General features: G+C 42.4%; 1 protein-coding gene across 2 annotated transcripts; it reads left to right on the top strand.

Annotated features, from left to right (window-relative positions):
* The first annotated feature begins 229 nt into the window (after positions 1 to 229).
* LOC115154236 (PRKR-interacting protein 1 homolog) lies at positions 230 to 15,120 on the top strand. 2 transcript variants are annotated; one of them, XM_029700257.1, is made up of 6 exons: positions 230 to 386; positions 585 to 663; positions 859 to 959; positions 1,090 to 1,175; positions 1,306 to 1,364; positions 14,532 to 15,120. In XM_029700257.1, exons 1-6 carry the CDS (start codon positions 258 to 260, stop codon positions 14,627 to 14,629), a joined length of 552 nt encoding a protein of 183 aa, XP_029556117.1. In that variant the 5' UTR covers positions 230 to 257; the 3' UTR covers positions 14,630 to 15,120. The 2 variants fall into 2 exon arrangements, with proteins under 2 accessions (XP_029556117.1, XP_029556116.1); XM_029700256.1 differs by having other exon boundaries at positions 1,306 to 1,370.
* Positions 15,121 to 16,450: the final 1,330 nt, after the last annotated feature.

Raw genomic sequence — 16,450 nt, 5'->3', positions numbered from 1 at the left:
GACTTCTGCATTACAACTTTCTCAAGGAGATGCTAGAATAACATTCTGCAAGGTAAATCAACTACCTTCATTTGAAAGAACATCGTTCATTGTGTTTTTCTACGAGGGCCTGCCTAATATACCAACAGTAAAATAATAACCAATTCAGCACAATACTCATTTATCATTTCCTGGAATGCACCCACCAGTACGCTAGGCGGAGCTAAACCTTGTACTTACAAATCAATGTCGAAGAAGACAAACATCATATTCGAAAGATGGCGGTGATCAAGGAAAAAGATGCGAGACCAGGGAAACCGCCAGGAAAGGAATCTCAACCTTTGATTATAGCCAAAACTCCAGCAGAGGAGCAACGCCTGAAGTTGGAGAGATTGATGAGAAACCCTGTAAGTGGCTGGGGAGGTTCGGGCCTTTGAGGATATCTTCAAATGGCACATGTTTATCTCCACAGCTAGCCAGGCTAACTAACGACGTTAGCACCAGCGAATATGTGCTTAACGTTACGGTAGATAGAACAGTGTGTGACTATAGCTACTAGTTAGTTAATTTATCGTAAAACTATGAATACTCACGTATGTTTACAGGATAAACCTGCTCCTATCCCAGACCGACCGAAAGAATGGAACCCCCGGGCTCCTCCGGAGTTTGTGCGGGATGTGATGGGTAAGCCTGCAATTTGGCGGATGAATTTGTGAATTCTCAGGTAGCGGCAAGGACATGTGCGATTCCCTTTTTTTGCAGTCCAAGAGTAGAGCGAGCCCTTGCAAGAGAGGCGTATGGACGCATTTTTCAGAAACACTATAGACTAAGCAATATGTTTTAAACCCACTGATGAGATATGTAATGAATCTTCTCCAGGCTCCAGTGCAGGAGCTGGAAGTGGAGAATTCCATGTGTACAGACACCTTCGCAGGCGAGAGTATCAGAGACAGGACTTTATGGACAAGATGACTGAGAAGGTGGGCATTTTTTAATTTTTCATTACGGGCTCCCCAAGGACACCCGACTACATCGTTTCACATGGGAACCAATTTCTTTCAAGCGGTGGGGGGTAACCAATAAGATTTTAATAATAAAATGTTCTTGCAGCAAAAGATGGATTTGGACTATCTTGACAAGGTGTCAGATAACCAACAGGCAGCTGATGAAAGAACAGCCAAACGCAGGAAGAAAAGGTTGGTGCAGTAATCATGGACCCGCTAAAAAAAAAAAAATGTATAGAGCGTACATGGCCTTTATTCTTTGAGTCTCTGCTGTAAACTGTATACTTGCTGATGGTTTATGTTACACGTATGTATATTTCAGGGAAAAGCTGAAGCAGAAGAAGCTTATGGCAAAAAAAAACAAGCAGGATGCCAACAAAGGTGAAGGTAAATGGAAAAAATGACATTTAAGTGATGAATTTTATTGAAACATGCCCCCTTCAGACGTTTGGAAGTGTGACGAAAGCGCAAGTCCACTACTCGTGTTGCTATGGCCACCCTTACAAAAAAGATAACAGTTTTGAAACTACAGTAAAAGTGCAGTCGACTGTGGTATTTTGGACACAATTATTACGGTAGTAAAAAAAAACGTATTTTGGATGCAGTATTTGCAGCATACTCTGACTGCAATATTTTTTTCTAAGGGCAGTGCAAGAGCCAAATTGTACTTGCATATTGTGCTACAGAACAGGGCTAGGTTTCCCAATAGCATGGAACTTAAGCCATTGAGTGTTTTAATGATGCATTGTTTTCGTAACAGCCAAAGATGTAACATGCGTTTCACAAAACACATTTTCATTTTAGTAATTTAGCAGAAGTTCTTATACAATGTGACTTACAGGAGCAATTAGGGTTAAGTGCCTTGCTCAAGGGCTCATTGACAGATTTGTCGGCTCGTGGATTAGAACCAGAAACCTTTTGATTACTGGCCCAATGCTCTTAACTGCTAGGCTAGCATGTAGAGAATGCTCACTAAAGCCTTGTTCACACTGGCAGTTTGAAGTGACTCATTCTATTTTTGCATATTCAAATCTGATCTTTTTTCCAATAGTCTGAATAGCCAAAGAGCACTTGGAATCAGATATTTACAGCCAAATTTCAAACCACTCATATAAATAAATCTGATTCCTGGCCATGCAACACTTCGGAACAGTCAACTAGGTTGTTAAAACTTTACAAACAAATTAGTGAATTCTCATCAGTTATCATCACAGCTGTGTACATTCCCCCTCAAGCAGACACCAAGACGGCCCTCAAGGAACTTCACTGGACTCGATGTAAACTGGAAACCATATATCCTGAGGCTGCATTCATTGTAGCTGGGAATTTTAACAAAGCAAATTTGAGAACAAGGCTACCTAAATTCTGTCAGCATATTGATTGCGCTACGCTTGGGTGTATTGTAAAGTGGTTGTTCCACTGGATATCATAAGGTGAATGCACCAATTTGTAAGTCGCTCTGGATAAGAGCGTCTGCTAAATGACGTAAATGTAAAAATACTCGATCACTGCTACTCTAACTTCTGCGATGCATACAAAGCCCTCCTCCGCCCTCCCTTCGGCAAATCCGACCACGACTCCATCTTGCTCCTACCGTCTTATAGGCAAAACCTCAAACAGGATGTACCAGTGACTAGAACCGTTCAACGCTAGTCTGACCAATCGGAATCCACGCTTCAAGATTGTTTTGATCACGTGGACTGCGATATGTTCCGGTCAGCCTCAGATAACATCGATGTATACGCTGACTCGGTGAGTGAGTTTATAAAGAAGAGCATTGGAGATGTTGTACCCACTGGGACTATTAAAACCTACCCTAACCAGAAACCGTGGATGGATGGCGGCATTTGCGCAAAACTGAAAGTGCGAACCACCGCATTTAACCATGGAAAGAGGTCTGGGAATATGGCTGAATATAAACAGTGTAGTTATTCCGTCTGCAAGACAATCAAATAAGCAAAATGCCTGTACAGAGACAAAGTGAAGTCGCAATTCAACGGCTCAGACACGAGAAGTATGTGGAAGGGTTTACAGGAAATCAGACTACAAAAAGAAAACGAGCCACGTCACGGACACCGGCGTCACGCTTCCAGACAAACTAAACACCGTCTTTGTCCGCTTTAAGGATTATACAGTGCCACCGTTGCGGCCCACTAACAAGGACTGCCCCCTCCACGTCTGACGTAAGTAAAATATTTAAACGTGTTAACTAGAGGTCGACCGATTTAATCGGAATGGCCTGTATTTTTGGACACCGATTTGGCCAATATTTTTGGTATTTAAATATATATATATATATATATATTATTATTTTTTTTCACCTTTATTTAACTAGGCAAGTCAGTTAAGAACACATTCTTATTTTCAATGACGGCCTAGGAACGGTGGGTTAACTGCCTTGTTCAGGGGCAGAACGACAGATTTTTTACCTTGTCAGTTCGGGGATTCGTTTTTTCAACCTTCCGGTTACTAGTCCAATGCTCTAACCACCTGCCTTACTTTGCACTCCACAAGGAGCCTGCGTGGCAGGCTGACTACCTGTTACGCTAGGGCAGCTAGAAGCCAAGGTAAGTTGCTAGCTAGTATTAAACTTATAAAAATCAATCAAGCTTCACATAATCACTAGTTAACTACACATGGTTGATGATATTACTAGTTTATCTAGCGTGTCCTGCGTTGCATATAATCGATGCGGTGCCTGTTAATTTCTCATCGAATCACAGCCTACTTCGCCAAACGGTTGACGATTTAGCACTGTCGTTGCACCAAACCTAACCATTAACATCAATGCCTTTCTTTAAAATCAATACACAAGTATATATTTTTAAACCTGCATATTTAGTTCACATTGCCTGCTAACATGCATTTCTTATAATTAGGGAAATGGTCAATTCTCTTGCATTCCGTGCAAGCAGTCAGGGTATATGCAGCAGTTTGGGCCGCCTGGCTCGTTGCGAACTGTGTGAAGTCCATTTATTCCTAACAAAGACCGTAATTAATTTGCCAGATTGTACATAATTTTGACATAACATTGAAGGTTGTACGATGTAACAGCAATATTTAGACTTACCCGTTAGATAAAATACGGAACGGTTCCGTATTTCACTGAAAGAATAAACGTTTTGTTTTTGAAATGATAGTTTCCGGATTCGACCATATTAATGACCAAAGGCTCGTATTTCTGTGTTATTATGTTATGATTTGATAGAGCAGTCTGACTGAGCGATGGTAGGCACCAGCAGGCTCGTAAGCATTCATTCAAACAGCACTTTCATACGTTTGCCAGCAGCGCTGTTTATGGCTTTAAGCCTATCACCTCCCGAGATTAAGCTGGTGTAACCGATGTGAAATGGCTAGCTAGTTAGCGGGGTGCGCGCTAATAGCGTTTCAAACGTCACTCGCTCTGAGACTTGGAGTAGTTGGCTTTTGTGGAGCGATGGGTAACGACGCTTCGAGGGTGGCTGTTGTCGATGTGTTCCTGGTTCGAGCCCAGGTAAGGGTGAGGAGAAGGACGGAAGCTATACTGTTACACTGGCAATACTAAAATGCCTATAAGAACATCCAAAAGTCAAAGGTATATGAAATACAAATGGTATAGAGAGAAATATTCCTATAATAACCTCAAACTTCTTACCTGGGAATATTGAAGACTCATGTTAAAAGGAACCACCAGCTTTCATATGTTCTCATGTTCTGAGCAAGGAACTTAAACGTTAGCTTTTTTACATGGCACATATTGCACTTTTACTTTCTTCTCCAACACTTTGTTTTTGCATTATTTAAACCAAATTGAACATGTTTCATTATTTATTTGAGGCTAAATTGATTTGATTGATGTATTATATTAAGTTAAAATAAGTGTTCATTCAGTATTGTTGTAATTGTCATTATTTCAAATAAATAAATAAAAAAATCGGCCGAATAATCGGTATCGGCGGTTTTTTGCGGGTCCTCCAATAATCGGTATCGGCGTTGACAAATCATAATCGGTCAACCTCTAGTGTTAACCCTCGCAAGGCTGCCGGCCCAGACGGCATCCCTAGCCGCATCCTCAGAGCATGCGCAGACCAGCTGGCTGGTGTGTTTACGGACATATTCAATCGCTCCCTATCCCAGTCTGCTGTCCCCACATGCTTCAAGAGGGCCACCATTGTTCCTGTACCCAAGTAGGCAAAGATAACTGAACTAAATGACTATCGCCCCGTAGCACTCACTTCTGTCATCATGAAGTGCTTTGAGAGACTTCAAGGATCATATCACCTCCACCTTACCAGCCACCCTAGACCCACTTCAGTTTGCATACCGCCCCAACAGGTCCACAGACGATGCAATCGCCATCATTCTGCACACTGCCCTATCCCATCTGGACAAGTGGAATACCTATGTAAGAATGCTGTTCATTGACTACAGCTCAGCATTCAACACCATAGTACCCTCCAAGCTCATCAAGCTGGAGGCCCTGGGTCTCAACCCCTCCCTGTGCAATTAGGTCCTGGACTTTCTGACTGGCTGCCCCCAGGTGGTGAAGGTAGGAAACAACATCTCCACTTTGCTGACCCTCAACACTGGGGCCCCACAAGGGTATGTGCTCAGCCCCCTTCTGTACTCCCTGTTCACTCATGACTACGTGGCCATGCACACCTCCAACTCAATCATTAAGTTTGCAGACGACACAACAATAGTGGGCTTGATCCGTGGCCTCCAACTGCTCTTAAATGCAAGTAAAACTAAAACTAAATGAATGCTCTTCAACCGATTGCTGCCCGCACGTCCAGCATCACTACTCTGGACAGTTCTGACTTAGAATATGTGGACAACTACAAATACCTAGGTGTCTGGTTAGACTATAAACTCTCCTTCCAGACTCACATTAAGCATCTCCAATCCAAAATTAAATCTAGAATCGGCTTCCTATTTCGCAAACAAAGCGTCCTTCACTCATGTTGCCAAACATACCCTCGTAAAACTGACCATCCTACCGATCTTTGACTTCGGCGATGTCATTTACAAAATAGCCTCGAACACTCTACTCAACAAACTGGATGCGGTCTATCACAGTGCCATCCGTTTTGTCACCAAAGCCCCATATACTACCCACCACTGTGACCTGTACGCTCTCGTTGGCTGGCCCTCGCTTCATACTCGTCGCCAAACCCACTGGCTCCAAGTCATCTACAAGTCTTTGCTAGGTAAAGTCCCCGCCTTATCTCAGCTCACTGGTCACCATAGCAGCACCCACACGTTCCAGCAGGTATATCTCACTGGTCACCCCCAAAGCCAATTCCTCCTTTGGCTGCCTTTCCTTCCAGTTCTCTGCTGCCAATGACTGGAATGAACTGCAAAAATCGCTGGAGACTCATATCTCCCTCACTAGCTTTAAGCACCAGCTGTCAGAGCAGCTCACAGATCACTGCACCTGTACATAACCCATCTGCAAATAGCCCATCCAACTACCTCACCCCCATACAGTATTTATTTATCTTGCTCCTTTGCACCCCAGTCTCTCTACTTGCACATTTATATTCTGCACATCTACCATTCGTGTTTTAATTGCTGTATTGTAATTACTTTGCCACCATGGCTTATTTATTGCCTTACCTCCCTTATCTTACCTCATTTGCACACACTGTATATACCGTATTTTCCGGACTATTAAGCGCACCTGAATATAAGCCGCACCCACCGAATAAAAAAAATAAATATATATATATATATATATATATATATATATATATTATTATTTTGAACATAAATAAGCCGCACATGTCTATAAGTCGCAGGTGCCTACCGGTACATTGAAACAAATTAACTTTACACAGGCTTTAACGAAACACGGCTTGTAACAAAAAATAGAAAATTAGCAGTAAGCTTTAGTTGTCTTTTTTGAGTCAATTCCTCACGCTGCTGTTTCCAACGTCTTATCATCGACTCATTAAGACCAAGCTCCCGTGCAGCAGCTCTATTTCCTTTTCCAACAGCCAGATCAATCGCCTTCAACTTGAAAGCTGCATCATATGCATTTCTCCGTGTCTTTGGCCATGATGAGGGTGACAAAATGACTACCGTAATCAGAATGATGGGAAGTTTGAGAGGGCTCGAATTTAATCTAAACAGTAAACAAAAGTTGTTTGACCTTAACCCGTTCGGCAATTTCATTGGTCTAATGAAAGCTTCATGCCGCCAAAAAACTGAGCACGTTACAGAATGTTTTTTTATTTTTTTATTTTTTTTGAAAATTAAAGCGGGAAAAATCCATATTAGCCGCGTCATTGTTTAAGCTGCGAGGTTCAAAGCCTGGGAAAAAAGTTGCGGCTTATAGTCCGGAATTCACGGTAGACTTTTTTTTCCTACTGTATTATTCACTGTGTTTGTTTATGCCATGTGTAACTCAGTGTTGTATTTGTCGAACTGCTTTGCTTTATCTTGGCCAGGTCGCAGTTGTAAATGAGAACTTGTTCTCAACTAGCCTACCTGGTTAAATAAAAAAATTACCAACAATGACGAGACAGCCTACAGGGAGGAGGTGAAGACACTGTGTGGTGTCAGGAAAACAACCTCGCACTGAACGCCGTCAAAACAAAGGAGATAATCATGGACTTCAGGAAACAGCAGAGCGAGTACCCTCCTATCCACAGTGAAGGGACAGTAGTGGAGAAGGTGGAAAGCTTCAAGTTCCTCGGCGTACACATCACGGACAAACTGAAATGGTCCACCCACACAGGCAGTGTTGTGAAGGAGCAACAGCGCCTCTTCAACCTCAGGAGGCTGAAGAAATTTGGCTTATCACCCAAAACCCTGACTAACTTTTAGATGCACAATTGAGAGCATCCTGTCGGGCTGTATCACAGCCTGGTACGGCAACTGCACCGCCCTCAACCGCAAGGCTCTCCAGAGGGTAGTGAGGTCTGCACAACGTATCACTGGGGGGAAACTACCTGCCCTCCATGACCCCTAAAGCACCCATTGTCACAGGAAGGCCAAAAAGATCACCAAGGACAACTGCTCAAGCCACTGCCTGTTCACACTGCTACCATCCAGAAAGCGGGGTCAGTACAGGTGCATCAAAGCTGGGACCGAGAGACAGAAGCTGTTTCAATCTCAAGGCCATCAAACTGCTAAACAGCAATCACTAACTCAGATGCTGCTGCCTACATTGAGACCCAATCACTGGACACTTTTTAATGAATGGATCACTAGTCACTTTAAACAATGCCACTTTAATAATGTTTACATATCTTACATTACTCATATATTTTATACCATCTATTGCACCTTGCCTATGCCGCCCGGCCGTCACTCATCCATATATTTACATGTACATATTCTCATCCACCCCTTTAGATTTGTGTGTATAAGGTAGTTGTTGGGGAATTGTTAGATTACTTGTTAGATATTACTGCACTGTCGGAACTAGAAGCACAAGCATTTCGCTGCACTCGCATTAACATCTGCTAACCATGTGTATGTGACCAATAAAATTTGATTTGATGTGCTAGCAAGCTAACCAGCTAGCTAGTTGACTGTTGTGGTAAGCCATAAAGGACTTGTTTTGAATCCATCTTATTCTTTGAGACTCTAAAAGTGTTCTTACACTGATTTTGAACATTCAAAGCGACTGGGATACTTCCAGTGGCAGGCAATGACATCTTAGCTTACCACACAGCTGAGTGAGAGGAAGCACCACCACCGATTACCCTATCCAACTGCATACATTCCCGCCATTACCATGACAACTAGCATAGCAATGTCAGCAAACAAAACTTATTTGAGCATTAAGGCCTGCAGTGTGAACAAGGTTTAAGTGTGTTGTTGTATACTGAGTAAACAAAACATTAGGAACACCTTCCTAATATTGAGTTGCACTGCATCCCCATTTGCCCTTAAAACTGTTGAGCGTGATAAACCCAGCAGCGTTGCAGTTCTTGACACACTCAAACTGGTGCGACTGGCACCTACCATGCCCCGTTCAAAGGCACTTAAATCTATTGTCTTGCCCGTTCACTCTCTGAATGGCACACATACAATCCATGTCTCAAGGCTTAAAAATCCTTCTTTAACCTGTCTCCTCCCCTTCATCTACCCTGATTGAAGTGAATTTAACAGGTGTAATCAATCAGGGATCATAGCGTTCACCTGGTCAGTCTGTCATGGAAATAAGTGTTCCTAATTCTTTGTGCGTTCAGTGTATGTTGATACGGATAGGATCGAAAGAAGGCGGCGCTGCCTTCGGATCAGCTTTCTCTCTTCACATTCTTACCTTCACATTAGAATGATTACACAATGCTGACAAATATTGGAAAAATAACTACATGAAAATTATTTCAATATGATTGAAATATGTAGCCTATAAAAGATATCTTGTAACATTAATGCAGTCATTGGTTTTCATTAGATCCTTTTTTTTTTTTACCTTGATTCGCTTGTTTATAACATTGCCATCTTCATATTTGTATGTAACTATGACGTTATCGACAGTCACAAAGAGACATACACAATTTGATCTGTCTTTGGCTGAGATCTTGTGTGTAAAGCATAGAAAGTGAACTCCTCTTTGTATCTCTATCTGCCATTATGGTATCTGTGACAGCATGGATAGCACCATTGAGGCCATCTCAATTTTAAAGCAGTACATTTTCTTCTGTTGTATTTATTATGGATCCCCATTTTTTTTCTGGTGTCCAGCAACATAAGACAGTTACATACAGTTTAAAATACTACATCCCATTACATTTCATAATTTCCACCACCACATATTTACAATACAACATCCATGTGCACATGTGTGTGGAGTTTGTGTCTTATGTGTGTATTTTCACAGTCCCCACTGTTCCGTAAGGTGTATTATCTGTTTTTAAAATCCAATTCTACTGCTTGCATCAGTTACCTGATGTGGAATGGAGTTCCATGTTGCAATGGCCCTATGTAGTACTGTGCGCCTCCCATAGTCTGTTCTTGACTTGGGGGACTGTGAAGAGATCTCTGGTGGCATGTCTTGTGGGGTATACATGGGTGTCCTAGCTGTGTGCCAGTTGTTCAGACAGCTCGGTGCATTCAACATGTCAACACCTCTCACAAACACAAGTAGTGATGAAGTCAATCTCTCCACTTTGAGCCAGGAGAGATTGACATGCATATTATTAATGTTAGCTTTCTATGTATATCCAAGGGCCAGCTGTGCTGCCCTGTTCTGGGCAAATTGCAATTTTCCTAAATCCCTCTTTGTGGCACCTGACCACATGACTGAACTGTAGTCCAGGTGCAACAAAACTAGGGTCTGTAGGACCTGCCTTGTTGATAGTGCTGTTAAGAATGCAGAGCAATGCTTTATTATGGACAGACTTCTCCCCATCTTATCTACTGTTGTATCAATATGTTTTGACCATGACAGTTTACAAGCCAGGGTTACTCCAAGCAGTTTAATCACGTCAACTTGCTCAATTTCACATTATTTATTACAAGGTTTAGTTGAGGTTTAGGTTTTAGTGAATGATTTGTCCCAAATACCATGCTTTTAGTTTTTTAAATATTTATTACCAACTTATTCCTTGCCACCATTCTGAAACTAACTGCAGCTCTTTGTTAAGTGTTGCTGTCATTTCAGTTGCTGTGGTAGCTGATGTGTATAGTCATCTGCATGCATAGACACTGATTTTACTCAAAGCCAGTGGTGTGTCGTTAGTAAAGATTGAAAAAGTAAGGGGCCTAGACAGCTTCCCAGAGGAATTCCTGATTCTACCTGGATTATGTTGGAGAGGCTTCCATTAAAGAACACCCTCTGTGTTCTGTTAGACAGGTAACTCTTAATCCATAATATAGCAGGGGGTGTAAAGCCATTACACAAGTTTTTCCATCAGCAAACTATGATCGATAATGTCAAAAGCCTCACTGAAGTCTAACAAAACAGCTCCCACAATATTTTTATACATTTCTCTCAGCCAATCATCAGTCATTTGTGTAAGTGCTGTGCTTGTTGAATGTCTGTCAATTTGTTTACAGTAAAATATCATTGTATCTGGTCAAACACATTGTTTTCCAAAAGTTTAGAACGGGTTGGTAACAGGCTGATTGGTTGGCTATTTGAGCCAGTAAACGGGGTTTTACTATTCTTGGGTAGCGGAATGACTTTAGCTTCCCTCCAGGCCCGAGGGCACACACTTTCTAGGAGGCTTAGATTGAAGATGTGGCTTATCGTCCGCTATTATCCTCATTCATTTTCCACCCAAGTTGTCAGACCCCGGTGGCTTGTCATTGTTGATAGACAACAATCATTTTTTTCACTTCCACACTCACTTTACGGAATTCAAAATTACAATGCTTGTCTTTCAGAATTCTATCAGTTATACTTGGATGTGTAGTGTCCACTTTTTTTAATTGAACCTTTATTTAACTAGGCAAGTCAAATTCTTATTTACAATGACGGCCTACCGGGGAACTGTGTGTTAGCTGCCTTGCTCAGGGGCAGAATGACAGATTTTTACCTTGGATCGAATCCCCGAGCTGACATCAACTTTTCGGTTACTGGCCCAACTCTCTAACCATTAGTCTACCTGCCGCCCCAAAATAGCTCACATCTACCGCATCTTAGACTTGCTTTCAATTAGTGACAGATCTATAACACATTTCTATGTGGATTTGGTCAGGTAGCCCAAAAAGATACAGATTGCCGCTTTAAGTACAGCCAAAAGTAAAGCCTAAAGCCAGTCAGAGATCAGGTAGGGACCAGTGACAGGTTTGAGCTGACAGACCACAGACAGGGGGGTGTTAGTATGTGTGTAACAGGATCCACCACCAGGGTTAGCCTACTGCTGACAAGTAGATCAGACAGGTGTTAAGTAGAAAAGGAAAAGAAAGGGAGAGAATTCAAGCTCAGGGAAATCTGAAATACCTCAGGGACGGGATGGATTTTCTTTACTCTGTCTTTCTCTTTCTCCTGCTAGAAGGGGTAATGGTAACAGTTATACCTATTTCAACAAACATTTAAAAAGGGTTGGCTTAATGTTATTTAAACCATGATATTGAGACAAAGCCGTACAGGCTTCGCCGAAGGACTATCTACACTTTTCATCGTACACAACACCAAGGAGAAAAAGCCAAACGTGTTCACTGTTTCTGGAGATACGTGAAAAACAAACTTAGTAGGGAGTTAACATTAAAGTGATAATAAGGTATTTATTCATTAAACAGTAGCCCCAGTAGCAAATGTTAAAGGTGAGAGACCTGCCTTATGAACATGGGTCGTATTCATTAGGCACCAACCGGGGAAAAACTAACTAAAACATGAAGGGACTGGGCCTCCCGAGTGGCGTAGTGGTCTAAGGCGCTGTATCGCAGTGCTAGAGGCGTCACTACAGACCCGGGTTCGATCCCAGGCTGTCTCGCAGCCGGCCGCGACCAAGAGACCCATGAGGCAGTGTGCAATTGGCCCAGCATCGTCTGGGTTAGGGGAGGGTTTGGCCGGCCGGGATGTCCTTGTCCGATTGCGCTCTAGCAACCCTGGCGGGCCGGGCGCATGCACGCTGACTTCGGTCGCCGGTTGTACGGTGTTTCCGCCGATGCATTGGTGAGGCTGGCTTCCGGGTTAAGCGAGCAGTGTGGCTTGGCAGGGTTGTGTTTCGGAGGTCGCATGGCTCTCAACCTTCGCCTCTTCCGAGTCCATACGGGAGTTGCAGCGATGGGACAAGACTAACTACCAATTAGATATCACAAAAAAGGGGTAAGAAATTGTCCAATAACAAACACCCATTTTACATTTTTGCTGCAGAGCATTATGCTATGGTGTGCTCTAATGAATAGAACCCTGTAGTTGCTGGCATGTGATGCCTAAGTTGCTAATCTTACCAATGGAAAAAATAATTTAAAGTAGTTGGCAATATCAGTGGGTGTTGTGATGAACGAGCCAGCTAATTCAATGAATGATGGAGCTGTGTTTGCCTTTTTGCACAAAATGTCATTTTAAGGTGCTCCAAAGCTTTTTACTATCATTTGTCATTTATCTTTATTTCATAGTGTAGATTTATTTTTATTCAGTTTAATCACATGATTTCTCAAATTGCAGTACGTTTGCCAATCAGTTGTGCAGACACTTATTTGCTATTCCTTTTTCCTCATCCCGCTCAGACAAAAAATTTTCAATTCAAATGTGGATTTAGGTTTTTACAGTATTTTTCTTAATGGGTGTATGCTTATTAGTTACTGGGATAAGCAATTTCATAAATGTGTCAAGTGCAGTGTCTGGTTGCCGACCTGCCTATGCCTGACTGTGCCTCTCGCTTTCACTCGTGCAAGATGCAAGAGTTTCTATTGTCTGAAGTAGCCTACGGCCACTATTCGGTCTCCTCCGTTGCAAAAATGCTGACTCTAAGGAGTCGATTCCTAGTGAAATCTAAGCTTTACACCCAGAAATGGGAGTCGACACCGGGAGTCAAAGGGCAAGGAGTCGAGGAATCAATTATTTTGGAGTCGACTCGCCACTAGCAGGTAGTGGTGAATGACTCCGGCTCCTGCTCTGACTCAAATTTGACAAAACGGACCAAAATTAGCACAAGTGCTACAGCTGCAATGTCAGATGTGCACACACACTAATTAACTGGGTGATTGATTATGAATGCATATGGAGCCGTCTGACAATGTATACTAACCCAAATATTCAAGGCTAATTGGTAGCCTACGTCAGCCTAGCTGCCTAAGCAAATTGTATTTCTTTTTGGAGTCTACTCTCCCACTACATGTTGCGCACATACTTGATGTTCGCTAGCCTAGAATGACTCTCAACTTGGTTTTTATAACGTCATTGATGACTTTAGCTTATAAATGTCCACACTCACCAAGATGATATTTGGTAGCTCATTTCAGCGTAGTGGTGATTTTTAAGGGTGTATTTTACCATCTTTACAAACCAGAGAACGTGCAGAGTTATGCTCACTGTAGTACAGATAATGGAGGCATTTTGAAGGAGAGTGTGTGCGTTGGGAGGAGATGGAGACAGTTTGATATAAATGCATTCAGGTAGCAAAACAATTATCAATTTACACTACTGAAATTGGGGTAGTATATCTACGACTTGAATCAAGTTGATAATACATTAATTTTAGCAAATATATTTTTATGACGGTTAGTTTTTTTCATTCACGTCGGTTACACGATTATACAATTAGCGTGCCAGCCCTAGTGCCGATCATTGCCTGATCTCTCCCAACCCATAGAAATCCCCACCCTCTTGACTACTTTTAAATGGTGGAAGCCCTCAGTGGCAATCTCTATGCTAAAAGGAGTTACATCCATCTAGAGCCCGCTTTCTACCTCATGTTGTCAAGTGACTTGGGAATGCAAAATATAATCAAACGACACACTTGGCTGTTCTACGAGTGGTCTGATGCATTCGTTAGATTACAAGCGCAATGTTATTAACGATGGTTTTGGGAAATAGATCAGAGATTTTAACGTTTCTAAACCCGGTCCAGTACAGTTTCTTAGTGGAAAATGGTAATGGTAAAAAGTTATGGCAGAAGAGACTGATTTTGACTATTTTTGGTGTCCCCTCTCTTTTAGATTCTGATAAGTCCTCCTCCAGCAGTGACGAGGACGACCAGGAGAGGGAGGCTGAGGATGATGCAGAGGCGCCCAGTTTCGTCATGGGGAAGAGATGAATGCATGGCTCCGGGTCATGAGACATGCTCCAAGATGAAATTGAACGGTGGGACAACATCTAATACCAGTTCAGAAGTCAAGACAGCCGAGCAACACAGCCTAGCTTTGATCAATGTCAGGGATTCGAGACATTATCTGAGAGCGAACCAAGGGAGATAAGCCTCTGTTAGGTAACTGCTATTCTTCCCAACTTGTGGTTGTAGTTAGATTCTTTGAATTGAGGTTGACAAAGCTGGGTTGTATTCATTAGGCACCAAATGGTCTGTAACGGGGAGGGACTACCTGAACTTGAAATAAAACGTGCTCATTTTTGTTTTTCGTTGCAAAAACCTTTTGCTACAGTGTGCCCTGATGAATATGATGATTAAGGTGTTAATTTCATGCATGTCTCTACTTTGAAACAGTTTCTTGTTGTGTGGGGGTGTCAATTCTCACATTTTTATTTTATACTATGCTTGTGTATATATTTTTCATAAACATCTGGGAGGAATTGGGCCTATATTTGCTGTATTTTACCCCTATAGAATCTTCTGGAATGTATTACTAAATGATAACCCAATTCCACTAGATATACAATTACTTTAGGTAGCACTTTCAAGCTATTTCCACAATGCTGAGCAGGACATAATACTCATAGGGGTCACTCCACTCATTCCATCCTCCATGTGAAATGAATTTGGGGAAGGATAATAGAATTGGTCTAGTATTTGTAACAAGAGTCGTCTAGTACTAGTATTTGTAGTATTTAATGGAATGAGTTTTGAACTAGTTTGCTGGTATGGCATACCTTTTGACCTTGACTTGCAAATCGGCTATTGGCGGTTCTATTGTACAACAAGATTGGTGTAATGCTTTATTTTCCTTCCTCAAATATGTGTATTGTTGGTTGCCAAGGACTATCACCCACAGTTACTCAGTTTTCACACCTGCCAGACCGGTTCGGTTGCTATTGTCAAGGGTCCTCCAGTGACCTATCACTACAGTTTTACATAGATGAGGAATCAGGTTTTGTCCTATTTTGAAAAACACATCCTAAACCGTTTAATCACTGTATCAAGTCCTACAGTAAGTGTTTGACCTGCATAGGATAACTTACTTTTTCCCCCTACTGAACTTGTGTGAAGGTTGTGAGCATACACTATATATACAAAAGTATGTGGACACCCCTTCAAATTAGTGGATTTAGCTATTTCAGCCACACCTGTTGCTGACAGGTTTATAAAATCAAGCACACAGCCATGCAATCGCTATAGACAAACATTGGCAGTAGAATGGCCTTATTGAAGAGCTTAGTGACTTTCAACGTGGCACAGTCATAGGATGCCACCTTTCTAACAAGTCAGTTTGTTAAATTACTGCCCTGCTAGAGCTGCCCCGGTCAACTGTAAGTGCTGTTATTGTGAAGTGGAAACATCTAGCCACAACGGCCCAGCCGCGAAGTAGTAGGCCACACAAGCTCACAGAACGGGACCGCTGAAGCATGTAGCGCATAAAAATCGTCTGTCCTCGGTTGCAACACTCCTTACCTCTGGAAGCAATGTCAGCACAAGCACTGTTTGTCAGGAGCTTAATGAAATGGGTTTCCATGGCCGAGCAGCCGCACACAAGCCTAAGGTACCATGCGCAGTGCCAAGTGTTGACTGGAGTGGTGTCAAGCTTGCCGCCATTGGACTCTAGAGCAGTGGAAACGCGTTCTCTGGAGGGATGAACCACACTTCATCATCTGGCAGTCCGACGGACGAATCTGGGTTTGGCGGATGCCAGGAGAACGCTACCTGCCCCAATGCATAGTGTCAACTGTAAAGTTTGGTGGAAGAGGA

Source organism: Salmo trutta, chromosome 19, assembly GCF_901001165.1.
Source record: "Salmo trutta chromosome 19, fSalTru1.1, whole genome shotgun sequence".
Lineage (NCBI taxonomy): Eukaryota > Metazoa > Chordata > Actinopteri > Salmoniformes > Salmonidae > Salmo > Salmo trutta.
This window is presented reverse-complemented; position numbering and strand designations above follow the sequence as displayed.

Excerpts from the sequence above, each read along its gene's own strand:
- LOC115154236 (XM_029700256.1), top strand. The coding sequence starts at position 258 with ATGGCGGTGATCAAGGAAAAAGATGCGAGACCAGGGAAACCGCCAGGA. Across the intron at positions 387-584 it reads AGAGATTGATGAGAAACCCT|GATAAACCTGCTCCTATCCC; the intron begins GTAAGTGGCTGG and ends GTATGTTTACAG. Across the intron at positions 960-1,089 it reads TGGACAAGATGACTGAGAAG|CAAAAGATGGATTTGGACTA; the intron begins GTGGGCATTTTT and ends ATGTTCTTGCAG.